Source organism: Saccopteryx bilineata, chromosome 2, assembly GCF_036850765.1.
Source record: "Saccopteryx bilineata isolate mSacBil1 chromosome 2, mSacBil1_pri_phased_curated, whole genome shotgun sequence".
NCBI classification, from domain to species: Eukaryota; Metazoa; Chordata; class Mammalia; order Chiroptera; family Emballonuridae; genus Saccopteryx; species Saccopteryx bilineata.
Genome location: NC_089491.1, coordinates 264,096,467 through 264,120,536, shown reverse-complemented (window position 1 = coordinate 264,120,536; position 24,070 = coordinate 264,096,467). Strand labels below are relative to the sequence as shown.

General features: G+C 43.2%; 1 protein-coding gene across 5 annotated transcripts in view; it reads right to left on the bottom strand.

The window, feature by feature from the left end:
* CIT (citron rho-interacting serine/threonine kinase) overlaps positions 1 to 24,070 on the bottom strand; it is a 181,695-nt gene that overhangs the window by 107,877 nt on the left and 49,748 nt on the right. For all 5 annotated transcript variants that reach the window (XM_066260456.1, XM_066260457.1, XM_066260458.1 and 2 more), the window contains exon 10: positions 6,440 to 6,623. In XM_066260456.1, the coding sequence (XP_066116553.1) occupies positions 6,440 to 6,623 (184 nt within the window). The remainder of the gene's footprint in view (positions 1 to 6,439; positions 6,624 to 24,070) is intronic.

The window sequence follows — 24,070 nt, the reverse complement described above, 5'->3', positions numbered from 1 at the left end:
TGGCAGAGAGTTAGAAAGAAAACCATGTTCCCAGAAGAAAGCAGTATCACGTGGTGAGGTGGAAATCACTGGATTTGGTGGTTGGACGGAATCAGCAGCTTCTGGGACAGCGATTTTTGAAGTTGCAGAGGCTGAGAAGGGGGTACTGAGTGTAGGCTGTTCTTTCTGGAAATTTGTCAGAGACAAGAAGGTGAGTGAGGTCAGGAGACAAAAGATCAGTGAAACAGAGTGAACTGAGAGACATTCACTTAGGCAAAGGAAGAGTTGCCAAACTGGCACACGGCTTGGGAACATACAGCACCATTTAGTCAATTACTGTCTTCTTTAGGGATCCGAGGCAACCGTGCAAATTAGCATGTGTAGGCCAGCAAGAGAAAAAAACCACAGTTGACAGATCTTTTGGAACCTAATCTTCAGGATTGGGCTGGGATGGTTTGGACTCGATTTCCTAAAGGTATCTTTAAGACAAACGAGAAGGCGGCGGAATAGTCCTGCCAGGCCTGCAAGGCAAGCACGCCCGATCTAAATAGAGAACAGAATAAGGCAAGTAGAACAAGATGTGCTTGACTAAGAAAAAGAAGAAATTGAATGATCCAGAGGAGAGAACCCAACACAGCAGAAGGGAATGTTAGGCATCTGGTCCAGATAATGGAATGGAAGCAACACAGGGCACCTGAGGGCAGTAACCATGGGCAGGAGCACATTACAATTTTTTTAACCTATTTGGGGAGGACAGGGGATGCATACCTTCGTGTACCAGAGCAGATTCTGTTGTTGTTGCTTTTTTGCTTTTTTTAAATCAAAACACAGGTGAAGTTTTTTGCAATAGAGATCTGGGGGTAGTATGTACAATGGCAAACGACCTTGGGCTGGATGTGGAAAGGAAAACAATTTTTAAGATTCCCCAATCTTCCCATGTATTTCAATAAAAAAGAAGGTAGGGCCGAGTGCAGAGTTCAGGCTGTCTTCCCCTGGAATAATCCACCCCAGGAGAGATGACAGGCAGCAGCTTGGAAGTGTAAAATGTAGATTTGGATAGACATGGATCATAGAGTCATCAACAAATGAAGCTGCAGCTATAAAAATGATTTAGATCGATTCACCAAATGCTTATTGAGCAAGTTGTACATGATCAGTCTAAAGATATGATGGAGACCAAGGTCAACACGGTTCCCTTTCTTTGCCAAACAAAGACCCTAACAAGTAAGAAGTCTCAGGAAGAAAGACTATATATATGCATGGGTTTGTGTACACGCACACACACACATACACACATTCACCAGGTAAGAGTCTCAAATTAGAAGAGGAGAAAAATCTAAGAGCTACACAGTTCACCTACTCAATAAACTCAGAGATTAAAAACAAAATCATTTTGCACTGACATCACCTATTGGTTCTCGTCCCACTCTGCCCCACACTCACTGCTTGTCATTCTCCACTTCAGACAAGCATGTGAACCTGGGGACCTCACACAAATTTCCCAATTTCTCCTGACTGTGGCATGTCTACTTGGCAGGATAGCACAGTGGCTAAGAGACTTTACAGTCACACTGCTTGGGTTCAAGTCCCAGCTGAGTCACTCTGAGCTGTGTGGCCTTGGGCAAGTTGCTTACTCTCTCTGTGCCTGGGATCCTCCCATGTAAAATAAGAGTGATGATGGTACCTTCTTTCTGGGCTGCTGTGCATTTTGAGTTAATCTGTGTAAAGTGCTTGGAACAGAGCCTGGCACACAGCTGATACCCTGTAAGGATGAGCTTTTGTGATCACTCTACCCTGAAATTCTCTCTACATTCCTCTCCACTCATCCAAATCACTGTCTTTTAAAAAGCCAAGCCAAATATTTTATCTTCCATTAGTATGCTTATACCAGGGGTCGGGAACCTTTTTGGCTAAGAGAGCCATGAACGCCACATATTTTAAAATGTAATTTCGTGAGAGCCATACAATGACCCGTGTATGTTATGCGTTATCCAATAAAAATTTGGTGTTGTCCCGGAGGACAGCTGTGATTGGCTCCAGCCACCTGCAACCATGAACATGAGCAGTAGGAAATGAATGGATTGTAATACATGAGAATGTTTTATATTTTTAACATTATTTTTATTAAAGATTTGTCTGTGAGCCAGATGCAGCCATCAAAAAAGCCACATCTGGCTCACAAGCCATAGGTTCCTGACCCCTGGCTCATACACTCAGTCCCAACACGCATTTAATGAGGGTCTACTGTGCCCAGTGGCCCAGGCAATGCAGGATGAATAAGACCCAGCCCGGACCTTGTGATCACAATTGACTAGGAGAAATGAACAGACATTCCAACGATGATCATACTGGAATTTGGCAAGAAATGTGAACCAGCATTACCCATTAAGTGTCCCCGCACTGGATTTTGCCTTACTCTCCTGACTCTCCTAAAACAATTAGATATCCAATTTGTACCGTGATATTCTGCAGCAAAGGTGTTTGCTTGGTGTTCCCTGAACTGTTTCACACATATATGCTTTGACTTGTACAACTTGATGGAAAGGAACCCACTCTGGGACTGCACCTTCTAATTCTATCCCCCAATCCACTCCACCCCAACAACCACCTTCTTCTACTTATAGGTATTTGGCAACTGTATATCAACTTGTGGTTGGTCAGGACATTTAAGCTTCTCTAGCAGAAAATTCCTAGGGCCTAGAAAGCTGGGTTTCTGGTCTGCCATGACTTTGGATGACTTCATTATTGCTGAGTTCTTCCCATATCCTCTTGGCATAAACAGGGTACTGTGTATATATAGAATAGTGTATTAGTAATAACAAAAATAAATGTGAATGTTTATTGAGACTTTTCCACATACCAGGTACTAGATCAAATGCTTTGAATGCTTCACATGATCCTCCCAACAGCCCTCAGAGAAGGTATCATCATTGCCCCACTTCGTAGTTGAGGAAACTGGCATGAAAAGAGACCCCCAGTAGAGCAAAAAAGAGGCACCAAAAACCAGTTCTCTAAACACACGGAAGTCAATGATGGCAGCCATTTTTCATTCCCCCCACCATGTTTGGATGGCTGGCTCGAAAACAGAATTTACAGATCCACCCAAAAAGAAAGGAAAAAGCCTTGAGCCAAAGAGTAAGCCCCCATCCTGAATACAGCCTACTCAGACACTGTCATCCCACCATCCAGTCTCATGGAGATCCCATTGCTCCCCCAAGATTTCCAACCTCTCAAAATCAATAAGCCAGCCAGGATAAAACTAACACAAAATATAAAACCAACTGACTCTGTTCTTCTTGAGTTTATACTGAAGGTTTGCAGAAATGCAGCTTCAGCAAGAGCTTCAGTGAGGCAGTGCCTCAGCTCTCCGAGGAAGAAGGGACCTAGAGAGGTGCGCCCATGAGGACAGGGGAGGGCAGACAGCTGGGACCCATTTAATTTTGAAACCTTGAGCACACTGATTTCTGTTACTCCCTTGCTACCGTGAAATTCAAGCAACCAGAAGCTCAAAGGAACCACCAGGCATTCAGAACTTGGGGATTTGGTTTGAGTTCTTATTGGTTAAAAAGAAAAAGAGGAGAGTACTCACTCACTCTCCTGCACCAACCAACTGTGCCATAATCCCCAAAAGCAACCAAAACTAGTTCTGTAGAATAATCTGCCCTACTCCCTCCAACTCAGCCTATGAGGAACTCCTACTAAAATTCAGGCACAGAATGCTGAAATCGAGAGCCCGAAAGAATGATGCACTCAGAGGCTAGCTTAGAAATGGTCCGGGGGCCCCAAAATGGGATCCTAACAGATGATCGCAACAACTAAAATAATTCTCACTGTGAAAATTTCTTGTTCATTCAGCTCCGCCACTGAACATTTCATTCAATTCACTGGTAGCAGATCTGAGGTCAATTTACCCAGCACAGAAGAACAACATCTGCAATTTCCTTGGTGGTGAGAAGAGTGAGTAACAGCACAGGTAATCAATGTGTGTAAACAAAAACCCGTGATGCTGAAAACAGGGAGGGCAGAAGGAGAACTCAGGAAGAAACACCAGGTCCCAGGGTAGTGATGGTGGCACCCAGAAAATGCCTCCCACCACCTCCAAATGGATTTTGTAAATACACATCAACAAAAGTGCAGGGGATTCTAAGTAATTTCATTACTGTATCTTTTCTATTAAATTTATAAATAATAACAGTCCAATACATCCAGGGTCAAGGCAGCAGAGCCAAGTCCGATGGGAAGATCACATTAGAAGACGTAAGATCCAAAGAAATCTTTCTGATTCCAACCCCAAATTGGCATAGAAAAGGCATTCAAGTTCCCCCATAAACAGGTACTACAATTCCATCTTCCAGATAAGAATTACACCATTTTGTTTGCATGGATTTTTTTTTTTTTTATGAGAATCTTATTAAGCACTCTCTTGAGGCATTAACAGAAGCTCATTTTATGCTCTGGAGATATATTTTGAACTACCAAAGGTGAAACAGCATTATCTTCAAATACAGCGAGCAATATAAATACAATCTGGGGAAAAGGATCATGAGTAAATTAAATCAACAAATATTTATCGAGAGCCTGGGCCTTAACACTAAGATGCCCTGTCTGAGCTCCCTTGACTGAGCTTTTGGTGAGAAGCAGAACGATGCGATTACAGTCTTCCTGAAAAATAAGCAATTAATCACACTCTGCTTCAGATTAATTGCTGTGCCTAAGATTCCCCCCTATCATTCTGCCTTTGCCCCTGAAATCTAATTCCCTGGAGCCCTCACTGGTTTTTCAGATCACTGATTGGCACCCTATGCAAGCTTTCTTTCAGACCTGGCCAGCACACTACTGACCAGAACAACAACACTCCACGCATCACCTTCCACTCTGATTGGTGACCTTCAATGTGTTGCGTGTGTCAAGGTTAAGCTGCCCACTAACCATGCATCCTTTAACGTCAGGCTTCCACGTCTGCCCTGCTCTTCGATGCCAGTGCAAAACCTCGCAGCTGTGCTGGAGCATCTCAAATCCATCCGACAGCACATTCAACAGCTAGCCAGCTCTCTGCCTCCCCCCGTCATCCAGATTGGTTTGGGGTTGCACAGCAAATGAGCCAGAAAGGCACAGCCAACACAACCAAAATCAAACCCCAAATTTTAAACCCAGCCCCCAGGCAGGAAGAAGGACCACTTCAGCATCTTCCTTAATAACAATCTGTCTCAAATTCAATCACAGCCCTCAACCTCATCTCATGTCAACTGCCCAATTCCCCACAATAGTCTGAAATCTTTTCAGGAACATTACTGTCAAAATAGCACCCAAGGGGAGACACCATCTAAGAACCAGCATGACATCCCTTCAAACTGTCATCTGAGCTACAAGCACAACAAATCAGGAATGAATGCTGCCAGGGAGAAAACCAAATTCTGCTCATCTCCAAAAGTGGGCAGCAACTAACTACCCAACATTACCCTGCGAGCCTCCAAGTAAGGGAGCCAGGGCAGCGGGGGAACAGCACAGCTGCTCAGGACCTGCGGGGCACTCACGCCTCTGAACACAGAATGTCATCAGATCATGAGAACGAAGCAAGACACAGAGCGCCTACATCCACAGAGGCGACTGCATTTTAGACAAATTCCAGGAGGCTGGAAGCCAGGACCCTCCAGTCCCAAGTGCCGTGCTAATGCGCTTTTCATTAGCTTTTTCAAGAACGGAGGAAGATCTATCGTGTCAAGAGGTTTACAGTGATATTTACACTTCCATTTTCTAGTCTCCAGGTTTGTTTGGTTTTTCCCCTGTGAAGCCCCGTTTCTGGGAGTCAGTGACTTGGCTATTATCACACTCCCTCCCGGGGGCTGAAGGTAGCGGGCTTTCTCTGGCTGCCAGCGCTCTGCTGGCCCCGAGAAGCTCGGCTGCCAGAGCCCGGATCTTTCGGCAGACTTCAAGTGGAGCCGAGCACCATCTCTGTTAGAACTGCTGTACGGCCACTTGCAGCTCAGCTAAACCCAACGGGAAGCCTCGAGACACAGTTTGCAGGTTCCGTTCAACACAGCCGAGAGAGCAATCTCTATCCACCTGCCTAAAAGAGATGGATAGCTAGGTGGAGAGATGCATAAATGGACAGCTCATCTTAACCCTGCACATCTCTCCTTCCACCAAGGATCTGCACTGCTCAGTAGTTCCCACTATCTCCTCCCCTCTAAAGAAGACCAAAGACTGAAAAACTAACCCAAAGTACCCAATTGACAATTACGATGCTGTGGACAGGAGGAGGTACCTTCAACACAGCAAAATGAGAATATTAATGGTCCGCCCTTCCAAAGCCCAAACAGGTACACTGCTTTTCCCAGCGCAACCTGGTTAGCAGCTTCTCTCCACGGCACACCCCCACCCTACCACCACCATCACCACCTTTGGGCTCTGTACACCTTGCATCAATGCAGGTCCCTTAGAAAGTCAAATTCTCACTTACTCAGATCTACCAAGAATCCCCAGTGCCTTGCTATACGAAAACCCCACAAACGGCAGTTCTTCGCCCGAGAAGCCCGAGGGGTTCAGCTGGCACAGAGAGGATGAAACCCACGAATTCTTCTCTGGTTCATCAAAATTGGAGGTGTCATCATCAGACTTGAGGGTGGGAACGAAGGGGGGAGGAGCTGGTTAAAGAAAAACAAGAAGGGGAGGGGAGAGAAAAATTCAGCCGGATTCAACACTGTTGCGGAGAAAAGCCTCTCGCTCCTTCAGCGTTTGCTATGGCACTGCAGCGCCTGCTTTCAGTCTCACTCGCTCCCACAGGCAGCCCCAGCCTGGGCTCTTACAGCAACAAGGGGTTAACCCCTTCCCTGCCAACATGGCCACCCACCCGCAGATAGGCTGCCTTCCCTGCTGGGATAAACTGCAGGATAAACTCAAACAGGTCACTTGGTGGAGAGAAAGCACTCAGGGGAACTCATGTAAGCAAGCCACGCATCACTCATCACTGATGTTTCCAGAAAGCTTCCACAGAGCATCAGCCGGCTGGTGCCAGCATGCCAGATGACCTAACCCTATTCATTTCCTCTTCCAGACAGGTCTACGTTATTAATATTTAGCGCTAAGTGTTGGGATGAGGTGGAATTTCTACGCTTCATGGATTAATGGGAAGGAGAGGGAGGAGCAGGGGAGAGGATCTGGGGGCATGTAACTCGTGTTAGGGTAGCACTGCGGTCTGGCTCATTCATATCCCGATGAGTATACTTGGAGCTCTTATCAACCACTTTTTATTTTTTAGTTCATTCTCCCTCCTCCCCAGCTCAAGCATGCCCCCTGAATCCACTGCAGTTTAATCAGCATAATGAAACACCACCCAAATAAAGTTCTTCCCGATGATTTACAGCACCCCTGCACACTGACAGTGTGAATGCACCGAAGGACATCGGCGTCCTACCTCGTTAAGGCATGACTCCCAGCTAGGGGCATCTTACATCTTTTCCACTTGCTGCAGACCTACTAAACTCTCTCAGTCAGGGAGGTGGAAACTCGTCCATCAGTCACCAGGAGGCTGCCCATGGCGGTGGGCTCCCAGGGGTGTAGCCGGCTAGCAGTGTTACCATGGCTGCAGGCTGAAGCGTCGGTGGCAGGCCAGCCCAGCGAGTTGGTGAGCCAGGCATCACATCCCCCGCAGTGCAGGCTTGATGCTCCCCACTCTGTGCGTGCTCTGGCTGTAACCCCACCTGGCCGCCTGCGTGGCAGGGGCCAATGCTGATCTGAGTGACAGAGCAGCATGAGTCACTGCCGGAGCTCGCGACAGCGCCCCCTAGGACCGTTTCACAGCCCTTCACAGTCCAGACTTCGTTTTTTTAACTCCTTGTCTCCTGGACAAAGCTGTGTGCCAGATCTGAGCAGCAGTTTGTTTTCTGCTTATGGACCGACCGGGAAGACTCTGGATGTTTCCAAAGTTCCCCAATGACAACAACATCTGAAGCAGCATTGGGAAGTAACGGAGTGGTGAAGGGATGTGGAGGGGGGAGGAGATGAAGCCAGAATGAGGGGTCTGGCTGCTCGCAGCAAGCGCAAAAGAGCATTCTCAGCGCTCCAGGTGCGCTAAGATGAGGTGGAAGATTGAAAACGTAAAATGTGCACTGCCAGAAAATTATTTCACACCTCCGGGCTCTCAAGAGAATTTAAATCTTCACTGTTAGTATCGGAATCTACGTGCTTAACACTTTAAAAATTAGCTGATGGAAAGAAAAATTACACTGAACGCTCAGCCTACATCCCATGTGTACTTCCATCAACAAAGCCTCCACTCCAATCTGATTTCAATTACCCAATACCCTTTTTCTTTAAACAAAAAGAATTTTTAATGAAATTACAATTCATAAGAATCAAAGAGTTTTCCATCCTAAAAGAAGGAAACTCAGATAAAGACTGAGGATGTGTGAAGAGAGACATGCAGACGATGATAATATGGAAGCATCGTGGTCAATGGCATATACCTTGGAATCTGACTGAGTGGGTGCAAGCTCTACCACTTAACGCTCTGTGACCTTGGGAAAGTCACTTAACCTCTCTGAGCCTCACTTTCAATACAGAGATGATTTCAATAAGCTGTTGGGAGGGTTAAGTGAAAAATATCTATATGAAGTACTTGCACAGTCCTCAGCATAGAGTAAATACCCCGTGAAGACTGCCTGCCATCCCTATTATTGCTTGTATAAGATACATAATTATGACAGAGCTGCAATTACTGAAGTCTAGGAAGATGCAGCAGAATCTATACTGAACATTCTTTGTTGCGCAAGACTTGGACACACTCAAGGTGAAGTTTGTGTTAATTATATCATTTAATTCCTAAAAGAGGTTTAAGTCTGTTTCTACCATATACTACTCTTACCTTTAGGAGACTAAAACAGAATTACATTTTTGAGGGAGAAGAATAATTAATATAGGGGTGGGAGCCACCCTCTGTGAAATAATTATGATTTAGAAATCCCATACTATAAAATAAGATTCATCTTTAAAACACCATCATACTCAAAGCTAGCCTGTGTGGTTGAGATTAGAAAAAGGGCCAGATAATCTTCAATAAAAAGAAGCCAATATGAAATATACCAGGTGAGTATTCACAGGACAGATTAAAAGCTAAGGATGTAAACCTCCAGATAGGTAGTCAATTCAGTAAAACAGCAAACTCTGAAAAGCAGAGCTTCTAAGGAGCCCATCTGGGCAGGGAAAACAGCACAGCCTGGAGCCAAAGAGAAGTGGGGGGACTGGAAACTGTCTACCCACCAGAAAGTGATGAGGATGCTCACCCTGGACCAGGGCCTTCTAGGGGAAATAAACAGGTGGCTATTAAACTACAGTCCTGGATAGACTCTGCATTTACAGTATCCTGCACAGTGTGGGAACTACAAAACAAGAAATTAACATCAATATTGGTTCGGGATCAGTAAGTCCTTAGGGTACCCAAGTGGAAATAACTTGTAGGAACACTTTCACAACCTAAGACAGACAAACAAACCAACAGACCAACAGACAAACAGACCTACAGACAGACACACACACACACACACACCCTACTGGAAATGAGTTCACAATAAAAAAAGTAAAAACCAACAACTACACATAACAAGGAAAAAGGGACCGTCCAAGCTACTATGAAGGAGCATCAACAGATGCCAAAAATGGAAAAATTTGTCCTCTATAACCTGTAGATAAAATAACAATCTAAAATGGACCATAAAAATTTTAAATTTATTATCAAGATAAATGAGTAGAAATTCTAATAAAAGAACAAAATACTTTGAAAAAGGACCAAGCACATTTGAAAGGAATCAAGTGGAACTTTTAAAATTAAAAAATATTTTTACTAAATTTAAGGGTAAAACTTCACTGGATGCATTAAATTAAAAATTGGACATGGCTAAAAAGAAAATTAGTGAACTAGCAGTTAGATCTGAAGAAAATCACATAGACCCATGCTCCTCATATTATAATCTGTAGAGTGGTGGCATCAGCATCACCTGGGACTTAGTTAGAAATGCAGAATCTGAGGCCCTGCTCTGTGCCCAGGAAATGAGAACCTGCATTCTAACAAGACACGCATGGCCTGATCAGGCGATGGTGCAGTGGATTGAGTGTCGGACTGGGATGCCGAAGACACGCAGGTGATTCACAAGCACACTACAGTTGAAACATGCTTATATAGAATGCAACATACAGAGCCAAAGAGAAGACATGAGAGATCAAGGGACAGAGAATGAGAAGGTTAAATACACATCTAATTGGAGCACCAGAAAAAAAGTAAAGAATTCACTCAAAATCTGGATGCCACATTTTAAAAGGATTATGTAAAATTTGGTCAAGTCTAAAGACCATCAAGTATGTGACCATAGCTATCTTGGGGGACTAATTCCCCTCCCTCATGTACCTTATGGAAAACGGCCCTTTCTTGATCGTCATAAACTGTAATAATTTTTGCTTTAAGGAAGGTATTACTAGGTCACTGGCATCATTGGATCTATGTTGATGGTGGTACAAATTGCACTGAGAACATATAGTAGTGCCAGGAACATGGTAGGTACACAATAAATATTTACTGAACAGATCTATAATTAATAATTAAATGACTAGAAAATACCTCTTGCAAAGAGAGCACTTCATATACAGGCCATGAAGAAGTTACTTGATGTATGAGTTAAATAAAGAAGCTTTAAAAGTGGATATTGTTCTGTCTTAAAAATATGTTAATTGTGCCTGGTCAGGCTGTGGTGCAGTGGAAAGAGCGTCGGACTAGGATGCAGAGGACCTAGGTTCAAAACCCCAAGGTCACCAGCTTGAGCATGGGCTCATCTGGTTTGAGCAAAGCTCACCAGCTTGAGCCCAAGGTTGCTGGCTTGAGCAAGGGATCACTCGATCTGCTGTACCCCCCCCCCCCCCCCGTCAAGGCACATATGAGAAATCAATCAATGAACTAAGGTGCCACAATGAAGAATTGATGCTCCTGATCTCTCTCCCTTCCTGTCTGTCCCTATCTGTCCCTCTCTCTGTCACACACAAAAAAGAAAATAACCTAATGGTGCCTATATTAATATTTTCTAATACAGCATGATGAAATCATCTCCCCCTCATACATATCCACCACCCTCAATAACGACAAATAAGAAGCCATATATCAAAATCTATTTTTCATTGGCAAAAGCCACTAAGAAGAAATTTTTTAATCTTTCTTTATATATTTTTAAATAAATCAGTCTGTAATTGAGGTCATGTCAGAGCACATTCTCCTTAGTGGCTGGGGCTATCCAAAAAAGTTCTAGAGGGTTTTTATTTCCTGCCAGTTATAAAATAGATGGCAAACAAGGCTTTCTGAAAGAAAGGGCTATTTTTAGAGCTGTAGTTAATCTCTCTCCTATAAATTCTTTTTTTTTTTTTGGAATCCTGACATTCATTAGAAGCTTTGAGGGGGGTGAAAATTGTATTGCCTTCAAAAATATTCAGAAAATAAAAACAAGAAAAAGAAGACCAAATGGATTTGTCCTTGGGGTCTACTTCTTTCTAACATGCCCCATAGAGCTCCATTTACCTAATTCTTATCCTTAGTTTTTCAACATACTAGACAGACATCAATATTAAAAACACAAAAAGATTTTCTAATTCTGTTACAGGGTTTATCGTCTGCTTTCCCCACCGGAACACAGGGTCCAGGAGGTGAAACACTGTGTTGAATTCATCATTATACATCTCACACGTAGAGTGGTACCTGGCTATTCTTAGTCCAGGGGTCGGGAACCTATGGCTCGTGAGCCAGATGTGGCTCTTTTGAGGGCTGCATCTGGCTCACAGACAAATCTTTAATAAAAAAAAAATAATGTTAAAAACATAAAACATCCTCATGTATTATAATCCATTAATTTCCTACTGCTCATGTTCATGGTTGCGTGTGGCTGGAGCCAATCACAGCTGTCCTCCGGGACAACACCAAATTTTTATTCGATAATGCATAACACACACGGGTCGTAGTGAGGTCAGGAAGTAAACTTCCCTCCTTTTAATCAAGTAGTCAGCTAGCTAATTGCAGAAACCCTTTTGATGAAGAAGATGGCTAAAAGAAAAAAAGATGAGAAGTATCGTACTTTTCAGCAGGAATGGACAGAGGAATTCACCTTGGAGGAGAGAGCAAGTTCTGCAGTGTGTCTAATATGCAATGATAAAATTGCATCGATAAAACGGTCAAATATAAAGCGGCACTTCGACACACGCTATAATACATTTGCATCGAAATATCCAGCAGGGGACAGCAGGAAGAAAGCATGTCAAGAGCTACTGTGCAGCGTACAAGCTAGTCAGGAGCAACTCCGTGTTTGGACCCGACAAGGTGACTGGAATTCGGCTAGCTTTGCTGGTGCTTTAGCAATTGTGAGAAACGGAAAGCCATTCACAGATGGGGAGTATGTCAAAACATTCATGTTTGATGTTGCCAATGAACTTTTTGACGACTTTTCGGATAAAGACAAGATAATCAAATGAATAAACGCCATGCCTCTGTTGGCAAGAACTATTCACGATCGTACCATCATGATGGCAAATCAAATTGAGGCAACACAAGTGAAGGACATTAATGCAGCACCATTCTTTTCTCTCGCTTTGGATGAGTCAACAGATGTAAGCCATTTATCCCAGTTCAGCGTGATTGCAAGGTATGCTGTTGGTGACACACTACGTGAGGAAAGTCTTGCTGTTTTGCCTATGAAAGAGACAACAAGAGGGGAGGATTTATTCAAGACTTTCCCTGAGTTCGCTAAAGAAAAAAAATCTACCGATGGATAAACTTATTTCAGTGTGTACTGATGGTGCTCCATGCATAGTGGGGAAAAACAAAGGATTCGTAGCGCTTCTTCATGAACATGAAAAGAGACCCATCCTAAGTTGTCACTGCATCCTACATCAGGAGGCGCTTTGTGCTCAGATCTATGGCGAGCAGCTTGGTGAGGTGATGTTGCTGGTCATTTGGGTGGTCAATTTTATTGTTGCCCGAGCTTTAAATGATCGCCAGTTTAAAACACTGCTGGAAAAAGTTGGGAATAATTATCCTGGTCTGCTTCTGCACAGCAATGTGCGTTGGTTGTCAAGAGGGAAAGTGCTCAGCTGTTTCGCGGCTTATCTGAGTGAAATCCGGACTTTTCTTGAAATGAAAAACGTCGAGCATCCCGAGTTAGGTAACACTGAGTGGCTCCTGAAGTTCTACTATCTCGTGGATATGACTGAACATCTGAACCAGCTCAATGTGAAAACGCAAGGTGTTGGAAATGCAGTCTTATTACTTCAACAAGCAGTGTTTGCATTTGAAAACAAGCTGGAACTCTTCATCACTGACATTGAAACAGGTCATTTACTACACTTTGAAAAACTGAGAGACTTTAAAGATGCATGCATAGCAAGCGACCCTGCTCAACATCTTGATCTCTAGCAGCTAGCGGGCTTCACATCTAATCTCCTGCAGTCATTAAAGCGCACTTTGGAGAATTTCGTGAGCGCACTCGTTTTTTTAAGTTCATCACCCACCCACACGAGTATGCAGTGGATAGTGCCGACCTGAGTTACATCCCCGGTGTCTCCGTCAGAGAGATTTTGATCTACAAGCTGCTGACTTGAAGGCCTCAGACATGTGAATGAATAAGTTCAAGTCACTGAATGAAGATTTGGAAAGACTTGCACGACAGCAAGCAGAGTTAGTGAGCGAACACAAGTGGAGAGAAATGAAAAAACTTCAACCCGCGAACCAGCTGATTATCAAAACTTGGAAAGTGCTTCCCATCATATACCACACACTGCAGCGTGTGAGTATTGCTGTACTGACAATATTTGGCTCTACATATGCATGTGAGCAGTCTTTCACACATTTAAAGAACGTTAAGACCAACCTACAATCACGTTTAACGGATGGAAGTGTCAACGCCTGCATGAAGCTTAACCTCATCACGTATCAACCAGACTACAAAGCATGCAGCACCAGAAGTCGCATTAATGCTAAGAAGTACTTTATTCATCATTGGTTAGCAACAGCATAACAACGTTATTAAAAAGAATTCAGAGACTTATTGTACTTTAAAAGTGTTGGTCTTACATAAAATACACACATTTACTTGTATTTAGTGTTAAACATATTGTATGGCTCTCACGGAATTACATTTTAAAATATGTGGCGTTCATGGCTCTCTCAGCCAAAAAGATTCCCGACCCTGTCTTAGTCCCTGTTTAATATGCAGTTTGATAACAAGCCTCAGATGTGGGAGAATTTCGTAGATCTAATGAGTTATTTCATGCAATATGCCACTTTAGGAAACTCAGAGTATCCAATTTAGTCATGAAAAATTGACACATAAAAATAAATAAATAAATAAAAATGAAAACACCTGAGCCTAGATATATAGCTCATAAAACTCCTGTGACTTTTAATCATCGCTGTGGGTTACAGACATTGGTGCTGAGCTCCGTGTGGCAGAAGTAGAAGATAAATAACAGCCAACATAGTGTCATCAAGGACAAAGGCACATAAATAAATATAATGAATCAGGACTGTGCCTGGGACACAGTGGGCATTCAATGATATTAAATCAAGAACAGTCTATCTACTATGATGTCCCCGCCCCTTAAAAAAAGGTACTTAACTGATTAATTAGTTGCTATGTTCAAACCTAAAAGAAAGACTACCCCAAAAATTAGCTATCTTCCCAGGTGGCTCAGCTATAGAATGTCAGCTCAGCATGTGGAAATCCTGGGTTTGATTCCTGGCTAGGGCACATGGGAGAAGTGACCATCTGCTTCTCCACCCTTCCCCACTTCTCTCTCTCTCTCTCTCTCTCTCTTCCCCTCCTGCAGCCATGGCTTAAATGGTTCAAGCAAAGTTGGCCCCTGACACTGAGGATGTGTCTATGGCCTCCATCTCAATCTCAGATGTTAAAATAGCTTCGTTGTTGAGCAACGGAGCTGTGGCCCAGCCAGGCAGAGTATACCCTGGGACAGCGGCTTGCCAAGCGGATCCTGGTCAAGGCGCATGCAGGAGTCTGTCTCTCCCTCCCCACCTCTCACTGAATAAAACAGAAAAAAAAAAAAGATTAGCTATTTTCCAGTCCCTTAAAATCTAAGGCACCAGTGTGATTGCATTTACCAGTTAAAAACACAGAACAGCAAAGTAAGTGAAGGGGAGGCTACTGCTGTCATTCAAAGGTCAGGGTGTAGGTGTGAAAAGCAGAGTAAACATACATGGAGAGATGGCAAGTTTGGCTGATGTAGATACAGTGAGTTTTATGTGATCCTGCTGGAAAGTGTCACGGAAACGAAGGAAACTCAAGAATTGTTTAAAAGGTATCTTCATGGGCTGAAGTGCAAAAGAGTGCTACTTTAGAAAAGCCACAGAAAGGCAGCCCAAGAGGCTGTGGGTAACGAGGCTGCAAAGTAAGTGAAAATACCATCTTGGCTGAACCTCGGGAAGGGGGAACCCTGGAGTGGATTGACAGAGGGATTATTAGAGAGGGGTTTTTTGTTTGTTTTTTTGGGTTTTTTTGTATTTTTCTGAAGCTAGAAACGGGGAGAGACAGTCAGACAGACTCCCACATGCACCCAACCGGGATCCACCCGGCACGCCCACCAGGGGTGACGCTCTGCCCACCAGGGGGCGATGCTCTGCCCCTCCGGGGCATCGCTCTGTTGCAACCAGAGCCATTCTAGCACCTGGGGCAGAGGCCAAGGAGCCATCCCCAGTGCCCGGGCCATCTTTGCTCCAATGGAGCCTCCGCTGTGGGAGGGGAAGAGCAGACAGAGAGGAAGGAGAGGGGGAGGGGTGGAGAAGCAGATGGGCGCTTCTCCTGTGTGCCCTGGCCGGTAATCGAACCCGGGACTTCTGCACGCCAGGCCAACGCTCTACCACTGAGCAAACTGGCCAGGGCCTAGAGAGGTTTTTTGAGTGCTGTGTTGGTGGCAGTTCCTGAGACTGATATGATCGTTTCAGTAGTGATGGCTGGAAGAGGTCGATACTAGAAACCTCTAAGGGACAAGCCTACAATAGTCAAGATGACTAATTCTATACTAAGGAGGCGATAACAGAAACAGAAAGGATGTGGGTTAACAGGAGACAAGCTATAGAAAGAAGTGGCAAAATATAACAATTGATGCAAAAGCATCATTTGTTATCATTTTAAAAATAACAATGAGCAACTCTTTGTTGTTGTTGATGGGAACAAATCCAAGAGAAAAAGTTTACAAAAGAAAGAAGAGCAAGATAATCCAATATCAGAGGTCTCATGAGAATGAACCAAGAGACTATAACAGGGACAAATAGAGCTAGTTACTAAATATACATTAGTAATTTAGCCCAGGAGAACAGATAACATTCCTCAGAGCCTCAGGTAAGTCCCCTCCTCCAGGGAGGAAGTGATCAGATATAACTCATCCAAATAACATATTCTATAAGAAACTCAAAAAGAAGACAGACCAGATCCAGTTTCCACTAGAGTTAAGTAAATTAAAAGTTACCCCATCTCTTTGCTTCCCAAAAGAATCATAAAATGACTTCAGGGTAATCTTGATTTGGCTAGTGATTAATTTTTACAATGTATCTTTGAAGTAAATGAATAAGGAAGTTGGAGTTACTAAAGTATGCTTTAATCAATCCTTCTCAAGGATGCTAGGGTCTGGCTGCCAACAGCTAGGTAGACTTCCTCTCTGGTGGCAGATGAGAGATCTCGATGGAGTTGTGTGCTCTCTCTGAATCTGCCTTTCTCAAAAGCCACCTTCCTATTAGGCCACTTAATAGCAAGCTCTTGGTTAACGACTTTTGTTTTCCCATAGAATTATATGTTTAGAGATGCTTTCTCTCAATTCTGGATGGCACTTTAGCCAGATTTTGAACATCTTATCTTTGCTTTGTTTTTCCCTTCCCTCTCAGTCTAGGTCCTCTGTGACCTAGGAAACATCTACAGAGGCTAGAAAACACTCAAAAGACAGAATATTTTCCAACTGCAACTACGCATGACTGCAATTCTCTACAAAGCGGGGTTTGGATGTATCCAGTTTTTTTCCCCCTGGTGGGAGCCCCCAGACCATACTTAAATAGCAAATGCACTGGTCCACCAGCTTCTGTTCCCTAGAACCTGCTTGCCTTAGGCCTCAACAACTTTCTCAGAATTATCAACACCCAAGAGCACATCAATTAGATGCATTCTTTGTTGCCCTCAAGACTGTCGTATGCTTTCCTGCAACATTTTTAAAATTTATTTTCTAATTTTTCTATGAAAACTTTCACACACACAAAAGGAGTAAAGAGGAAAAATGAATTCCCACGTGCCTATCACCCAGCTTCCATAACTAGCAACTCCCAATTCTCCCTTCATCTCGCCCCCATCCCTAACTTGTTTATGAGTTTGTTGATTATTAAAAATAAACCCTGGAGATCATATCGTTTCACCCATAATTACTGCAGGAGATATCTTTAACACAGGGCTTCTCAGCTATGGCACCACTGACATTTGGAATTGGAGAATGTTTTGTCGTAAGGAGCTGTCATGTGTATTGTATGGTGTTAGCAGTATCCCTGACTTCTATTCATTAGACGCCAATAGCACCTCAAATCCTGACAACCAAAAATGCATCCAGATATTGCTAAATGTCCCTTGGAGGGAAAAATTGCCCCTAATTGAGAACCACTGCTCCAATAGAAAAGGACTTAAACAAAACAAAGCAAAACAAAAAACGTTACTACAATACTGTCATCAGGCCCAACAGTTAACAGTAACTCCTAACATTCTCTAATATCATAATTGTGTTAGATTTTCTCCAGTTGTCCAAAAAACTGTTTCTGCACAGTTGGTTTCTTTGAATCAGGATCCAGCCAAGGTTCACACATTAATTTAGTTGGTGTGCTCCCTAATCTATAACACTACCTCCTTTTATTTAATGTCATTTATTGGTTTAAGAAACTGGATCACATGTCCCTATAGAATTCCCACATTCTGGACTTGGTTGATTGTATCCCTGGGACATCATTTAACATATATGTAAATGTAGCTCTATTCTGTATGTTTCCAATAAATGGGTAGTTAAATCTAGGGCCTTCTGTACATTCATATTCAATTCTTTTGGCAAGAATACTTCCTTGCCGGACCAGTGATGGTAAAATGGATAGCACATCATACTAGAATGCTAAGGTTCCAGGTTCGAAACCTGAGGTCGCTGGCTTGAGCATGAGCTCATCAGCTTGAGCGCAGGGTCGCCGGCTTGAGCGTGGGATCATCAAAATGACCCCGTGGTCGTTGGTTAGAGCCCAAAGGTCGCTGGCTTGAGCAAGGGGTCACTAGCTCAGCTGGAGGTCCACCTTCTTACCCCCACCCCTGGTCAAGGCATGTATGACAAGCAATCAATGAAGAACTAAAGTGAGGCAACTATGAGTTGATGCTTCTCATTTCTCTCCCTTTCCCATTCTTCTCTCTCTCAAAAAAAAAAAAAAAAGAATACTTCCCAGGATTGTTGTCTATTCATTACTACATGATATTAAAGGACACACAATGTCTGCTTGATTCCCTTCTTGTGATACTAGGATTGACCCATGGGTTCCCATTATCTAGCCCTGCACCATAAAGTCCCCTCCAACCTTTCAGTTAATGGTTTCAGCAGTCATCGTTAACTGCTTAGAACCATTATTTCATTAAGGGCTGCAAAATGGTGGTTTTCTAATGATTCCTTCTACATTTATTAACACATCAATTTGTACATCCCTGGAATACAGTTCAAGAAAGGCAGGCTAAATGCTTGGTTCTTTCCCTATATTTAGCAACATTCAGAGTAATAACTTGGAGAATGGAGGCCCTTAGCAATGGCCAGAAGTGACCAGTGAGATTTCTTTTCCAGTTAACATTATGAACTCATAAATTTTTATATATTTGATATGTTCCAAGCCACAGCACTCTTTTTCTGATGCACATAGTGTCCCATCTTCGGCCAGAAAAGCCCATCTACTAGATATTCTTGCCAAAAAAGTCAATCAGAATCTATTTTAGTTTTTGGAGCTACCTTCCAATTAACAGAGGCTGGAAGGGCAAGTGCCAAACGACCACCACCACCATCCCCTACTGAGAAAGCAAGGAGACAAGACAATGACCCAGCTTCATCAAGTCAAGGTCATGGAAAAGAACTATTTTTTAATTTAAGCCTATCTCCACAGCTGACTATATTCCAACATATGAGTAGCTTTAAACCCAATTGTTGGGAGTGTTGGCAAGATGTGCAGGAACTGCATTTCTCAGACATTGTCAGTGGAAATGTAAAATGGTACAATCACTTTGAAAAAGTTTGGCAGTTTCTTAAAAAGTTAAGCACACAGCTATACTGCTCACAAAAATTAGGAGATATTTCAAAATGAATATGAAGCGATAAAATATCCCCTAATTTTTGTGAGCAGTGTACTGCAATCCAAGTATTCCATGTCTGGATACTTACCCAAGAGAAAAGAATGAGTATGAATCTAGACTTGTACACAAACGTTCACAGAAGCTATATTTCATATAGTCAAAAACTGGAAACAACCCAAACGTCTATCAACAGATGACTAGATAAACAAATTATGGTATATCCATATAATAAACTACTACTTTGCAATAAAAAGAAGTGAAATATGATACATCCTACAACATGGCTGAATCTCAGAATAATTACGTTGAATGAAATAAGTCAGATAAAATAAGTACATATTATATGGTTTAACTTACAGGAAGTTTAGAAAATACAAACTAGAGTGACAGGAGGCAGATCAGTATTTAGACGGGATGAGGAGAGGTGGTGGGGAAAGGTTACAAAGGGGCAGGAAGGAACTTTCAGGGGTGATGGACCCGTTCATTGCTCTGAGTGTGGTGATGGTTTTATAAGCATATACATATGCCAAACTGAAACTGAACACTTAAAATACATGTACTTATTTTATGTCTATTACTCCCCAACCTTTGGGAAGGGAGAATATTTGCTCCCCAATCCTTTCCTGGTCTGAGGAACTTCTACCCAGGCCCCTTCTTCCTAAGGTAGAAGTGTGAAATAAACCCATTTAGTCTCACCCTTTAACTCACTCCTCCCCGAGGGAGGAGGAGGTAGAGTCATCAGACTGCGTTTGACTGGAACACAGGGTCACTGTGCTACAAAAGCAAAAGCTGGGCTTAACAGTTCCTGTTTTATTGCTCATGTCCGATGTGGCAGGCACTCAGTCAAGTGACCGCTCTGGCCCGCTGGCAAGGCCTCCCTGTCCACAAGGGAAGGCCCATCGTTCTCTGTTCGGTAGAGTAAGTGAATTTAACAAACCCCAGCATCAAAGGTTATTGAGTGCTTGCCTTGCCAAGAAGAAAGGGGACATTTTGGTCCCTATCGGGCGATCAGTATTTGTGTGTGTCACTTGTTAGAATTTTGAGGGACAGCAGGGGTGTACTTGGAACCCAAAGTACTAATGCTATTCCTTGCCTTTCTGTCACCAGGAATCAACAGAGTTGGCCACACTTATTGTTTCTGATGTGAGACACTGAAAATCATTTCCAAGCCCTCAGTCATGAACAGCCTGGACTTCCTATTCTTTGTCCCAAGCTGTAATCTCTTTTCTGACTCCTGCCAACCTCCCTCTTTAATCCTATCCAAACACCACCCTCAGAAAATGTACGTAAATGCAATCACCACACTCCATAGAACTGACTAGAAAGTTGACTCCTGAATATAGTCCCAGAGGTTTAATATAATCTTGAATCTTTGGCCAAATCATTTCCATGTCTGCTTGGTTCTGGAAAGTTTGCTGGCAAGGGAGAATTGAAGGGCTATGGACTCTAATTTATGGGCTCTCTCTACAAACTTACTTCCTGGTTCCCATCTTCTCTCAGAAAAGACACTAATTTATCTCATTTAGAATTGATTTACCAAGGTCCTGTCTGGGTGGTTCAGTAGATAAAGCGTCGTCCTAGTGCATTGGGGTCGTAGGTTCGATCCCCAGTAAGGGCACATATGAGAAGCAATCAATGAGTATACAAGTAAATGGAACAAGTAAGTGGATCAACAAGTTGATGCTTCTCTCTCTCTCTCTCTCTCTCTCTCTCAAATCAATGAAAAACTTAAAAAAATAAAGAAAGAATTGATTTACCGAATTGGAATTTAGCACTTCATTGCTGGCTTACACTGAGAGGCACTATAGGAAGAAACACAGGAAATCCCCAGGGCACGTACGGGAGGGAGGTGGTCCACCATGTCACAAGGGATCTCATCTATGGGGAACCCAATGATGAAATTCCCCAAAGCTCAGTATCCAGAAAGTCAAGTCTTTTCTGAGCAAACCATTCTGGATTTTTTCCTCGTGGAACTGAGGCTTGTGGAACTGTGCACAGTCTCTGCTGCTTCGGCCACTAGAAAGCTGCAAGTCCCCTGTCTGTCCTTCAGCAACTTGGCAGGAACTTGTTTGTTTTTACCCCTAACCTTGACTTTACTTCCTTATCCTGATATTCCCATCACCCAGATTCCTACATTTATTTATTATTCCTACATTTCTATCCTTTTCATACTATAATTATAGCTCAAATAAGCTGTTCCAATTTATCTTGGAATAAAGTGAAATATTACATGTTTAGCATCTCGCTGGATGTAGCTTCTAAATTCAGACTAGAGGGGGGAAATCCTCTAATTCTAACTCATAAGCATTTAGCTCTTTTTAGTCTATTTTCTCCTGTCGATCACTAACTCTCTAAAAACAGAACAGCCCCCAAGAAACACACCAATATTCACCTGTATATCCCAGGAGACTCTAAGAGCTACTGACATGCCTTCCTTACTCCTTTTTTTACGTTTTAGCAGGTGATGCTCAGTGACCCTGGTCCTGTCAGTTGTGTTCCTGCCATCACTACCATAGCACGCTCTCCCCTCCCCTCTGCACACTAATCCCCCAAATAGCTCTAGCTCCAGCTCCTTTCCTCCCTTCCTCCTGCCCCTAAAGTGACTGGGTGGGTGTCTGTCAGGGAGATACATTTAAGGGACCACCCACGGCTAACAGAGAGGTACATGTAGCATCCTCCTCAAACCAGTTTATAAAACAATACATGGCCAGAAGCCTGCTTGAATGATGAGACCTTAAAATCGCACAACACACACACACACACACACACACTGTACAAGCCACTGACAGAATGCTATTTGAAAAGCAGAACACTAAAATAAATAACTGAAATATTCATATTAAAACCATAAGGGATTTTCATTTGATAAGAGAACACCGCTCATTTGAAATCAACAGAGTGACAAATTCAAAGGATAAACACGGTAGGATTTTACAAAGACTTCTCCCTTGTTTATTTCAAAGATGTAGGAAAATAACCTGACAATAAATACTCCTGAATTCTTGGGAGGCAGTATAATGATGCTGTTAAGAGTACAGACTGTGCTGGCATTTATATTAAAAGAGAATATTATGGAAAGTTATACAAAAATTTGGCAACAGTGGATCAGTTTAGGGAGAGGCATAGGGCATGTGGTGGGAAGGAGACATTTTTCATTGTAGAACCTTTCTTGACACTTGAATTTTTTACCATGGACTATATACTACTTTTTCAAATACATAAATAAAAGCTAAGAGAACTTGGGAGTCAGGGAGACCTGAGTTTGACTTCTGCCACTGCCAACGCCTGGCTCCGTGACCTTCACCAGGTGGCTTCATCTCCTTAGGCCTCAGTATTCTCATCTGTACTGTGGTACTAATTATCGTACCTGCCTCCCAGAGGTGTGAGGAGGAGTATCTAAAACAATAATATACATAAAGTACTTTGGGGAGCCCTTAGCACACAGTAGGTGCTCAATAAATGGCATGGCAGTATAATACACACACAGAAAGTGTTCATTATAAAAACTTAATCTAGGTTTAATTAAAAGTAAATATAAGACAACAGTAAGCTGGGGGGGGGGGGATGAAGAGGCATAAAAATGCCTTTTTACAACCAACTATTTGCTAGCAGCAGGTGGAGATAGAGTTAAACCACCATCCTGAAAGACTGAAGGACATATAAGCCCACCTAAGGAAAAGCTTTGAATTCTCCAAGAGAGAGCCTGAAATCTGGCGTTTCTAAGCAGTCCGTCCACCCATGCACGGTCTTAGCCAGAACGTAGTCTCCCTTAGCCTGAGCCCAGAGCGCAAAACTAGGAAGACCCCCACAGAAACTGACAGGAAACTCAGATCTAATTTTCTCCTCTTGCCAAGCTTCACAAACACAAATATACACAGAAATCTTATTCCTGGGGATCTTGTTAAAATGCAGCTTCAGCTTTGCAGGTCTGACATGGGGCGTGAGTCTCTGCGTCTCTAACAAGCTCCCAGGTGCTGCTGCTAACTGCTGGTGCTGCTGTTGGTCCGTGGCCCACTCTGCACAGCAAGGTCCTACTGACCCCCTACAATGGACGGTTCCACTGCTTGCCAGCCAATGGCTATCTGGAAGGATTTCGATGACTGCAATTGCTCTTTCCTGGTAACAACCAGTCAATTCTTCTAAATTTGTGGTTCTCAACTAGAGGCAACTGTGCCCTCCAAGAGACACTGGGTAATATCTGGAGAGATCTCTGGTTCTCACAGCTGCAGGGGTAAGGATGCTACTGGCATCTATGGGTAGAGGCCAATGGTGCTGCTAAACAGGCTACCATTCACAGGACAGCCCCTACAACCAAGAAGTATCGAGTCCTAAATGTCGAGAGTGCCAAAGTTGAGAAACCTTGTTCGAAACAAACAGAAAATGTGAATCAAGTCCTCTCAATTCTCCCAAGACTACAAACCCTGATTTTAGAAGTGGGTCATTGATCCGCCACTGATTGTCCTTTTCCAGGCTAAATCTGAGGCGTGGGGAGGGTAAGAGATTAGCAGCAAGTATAGCATGCTGTCTATAGAGAAGGGGGTCACTGGGTCATAGTCTGTACAACGTTTAATATCAGCACATGTGCTGCAGTAAGCCGGTAGGTGGCCAACTAAGCATTACACTCTACCATTTTGAGATGTAGCAATTTAACAGAACCATAGCACTATTTAAGCAAAGGAACTCAAGCTCAGACTATAAGGTCCATGAAGGTAGAGCCA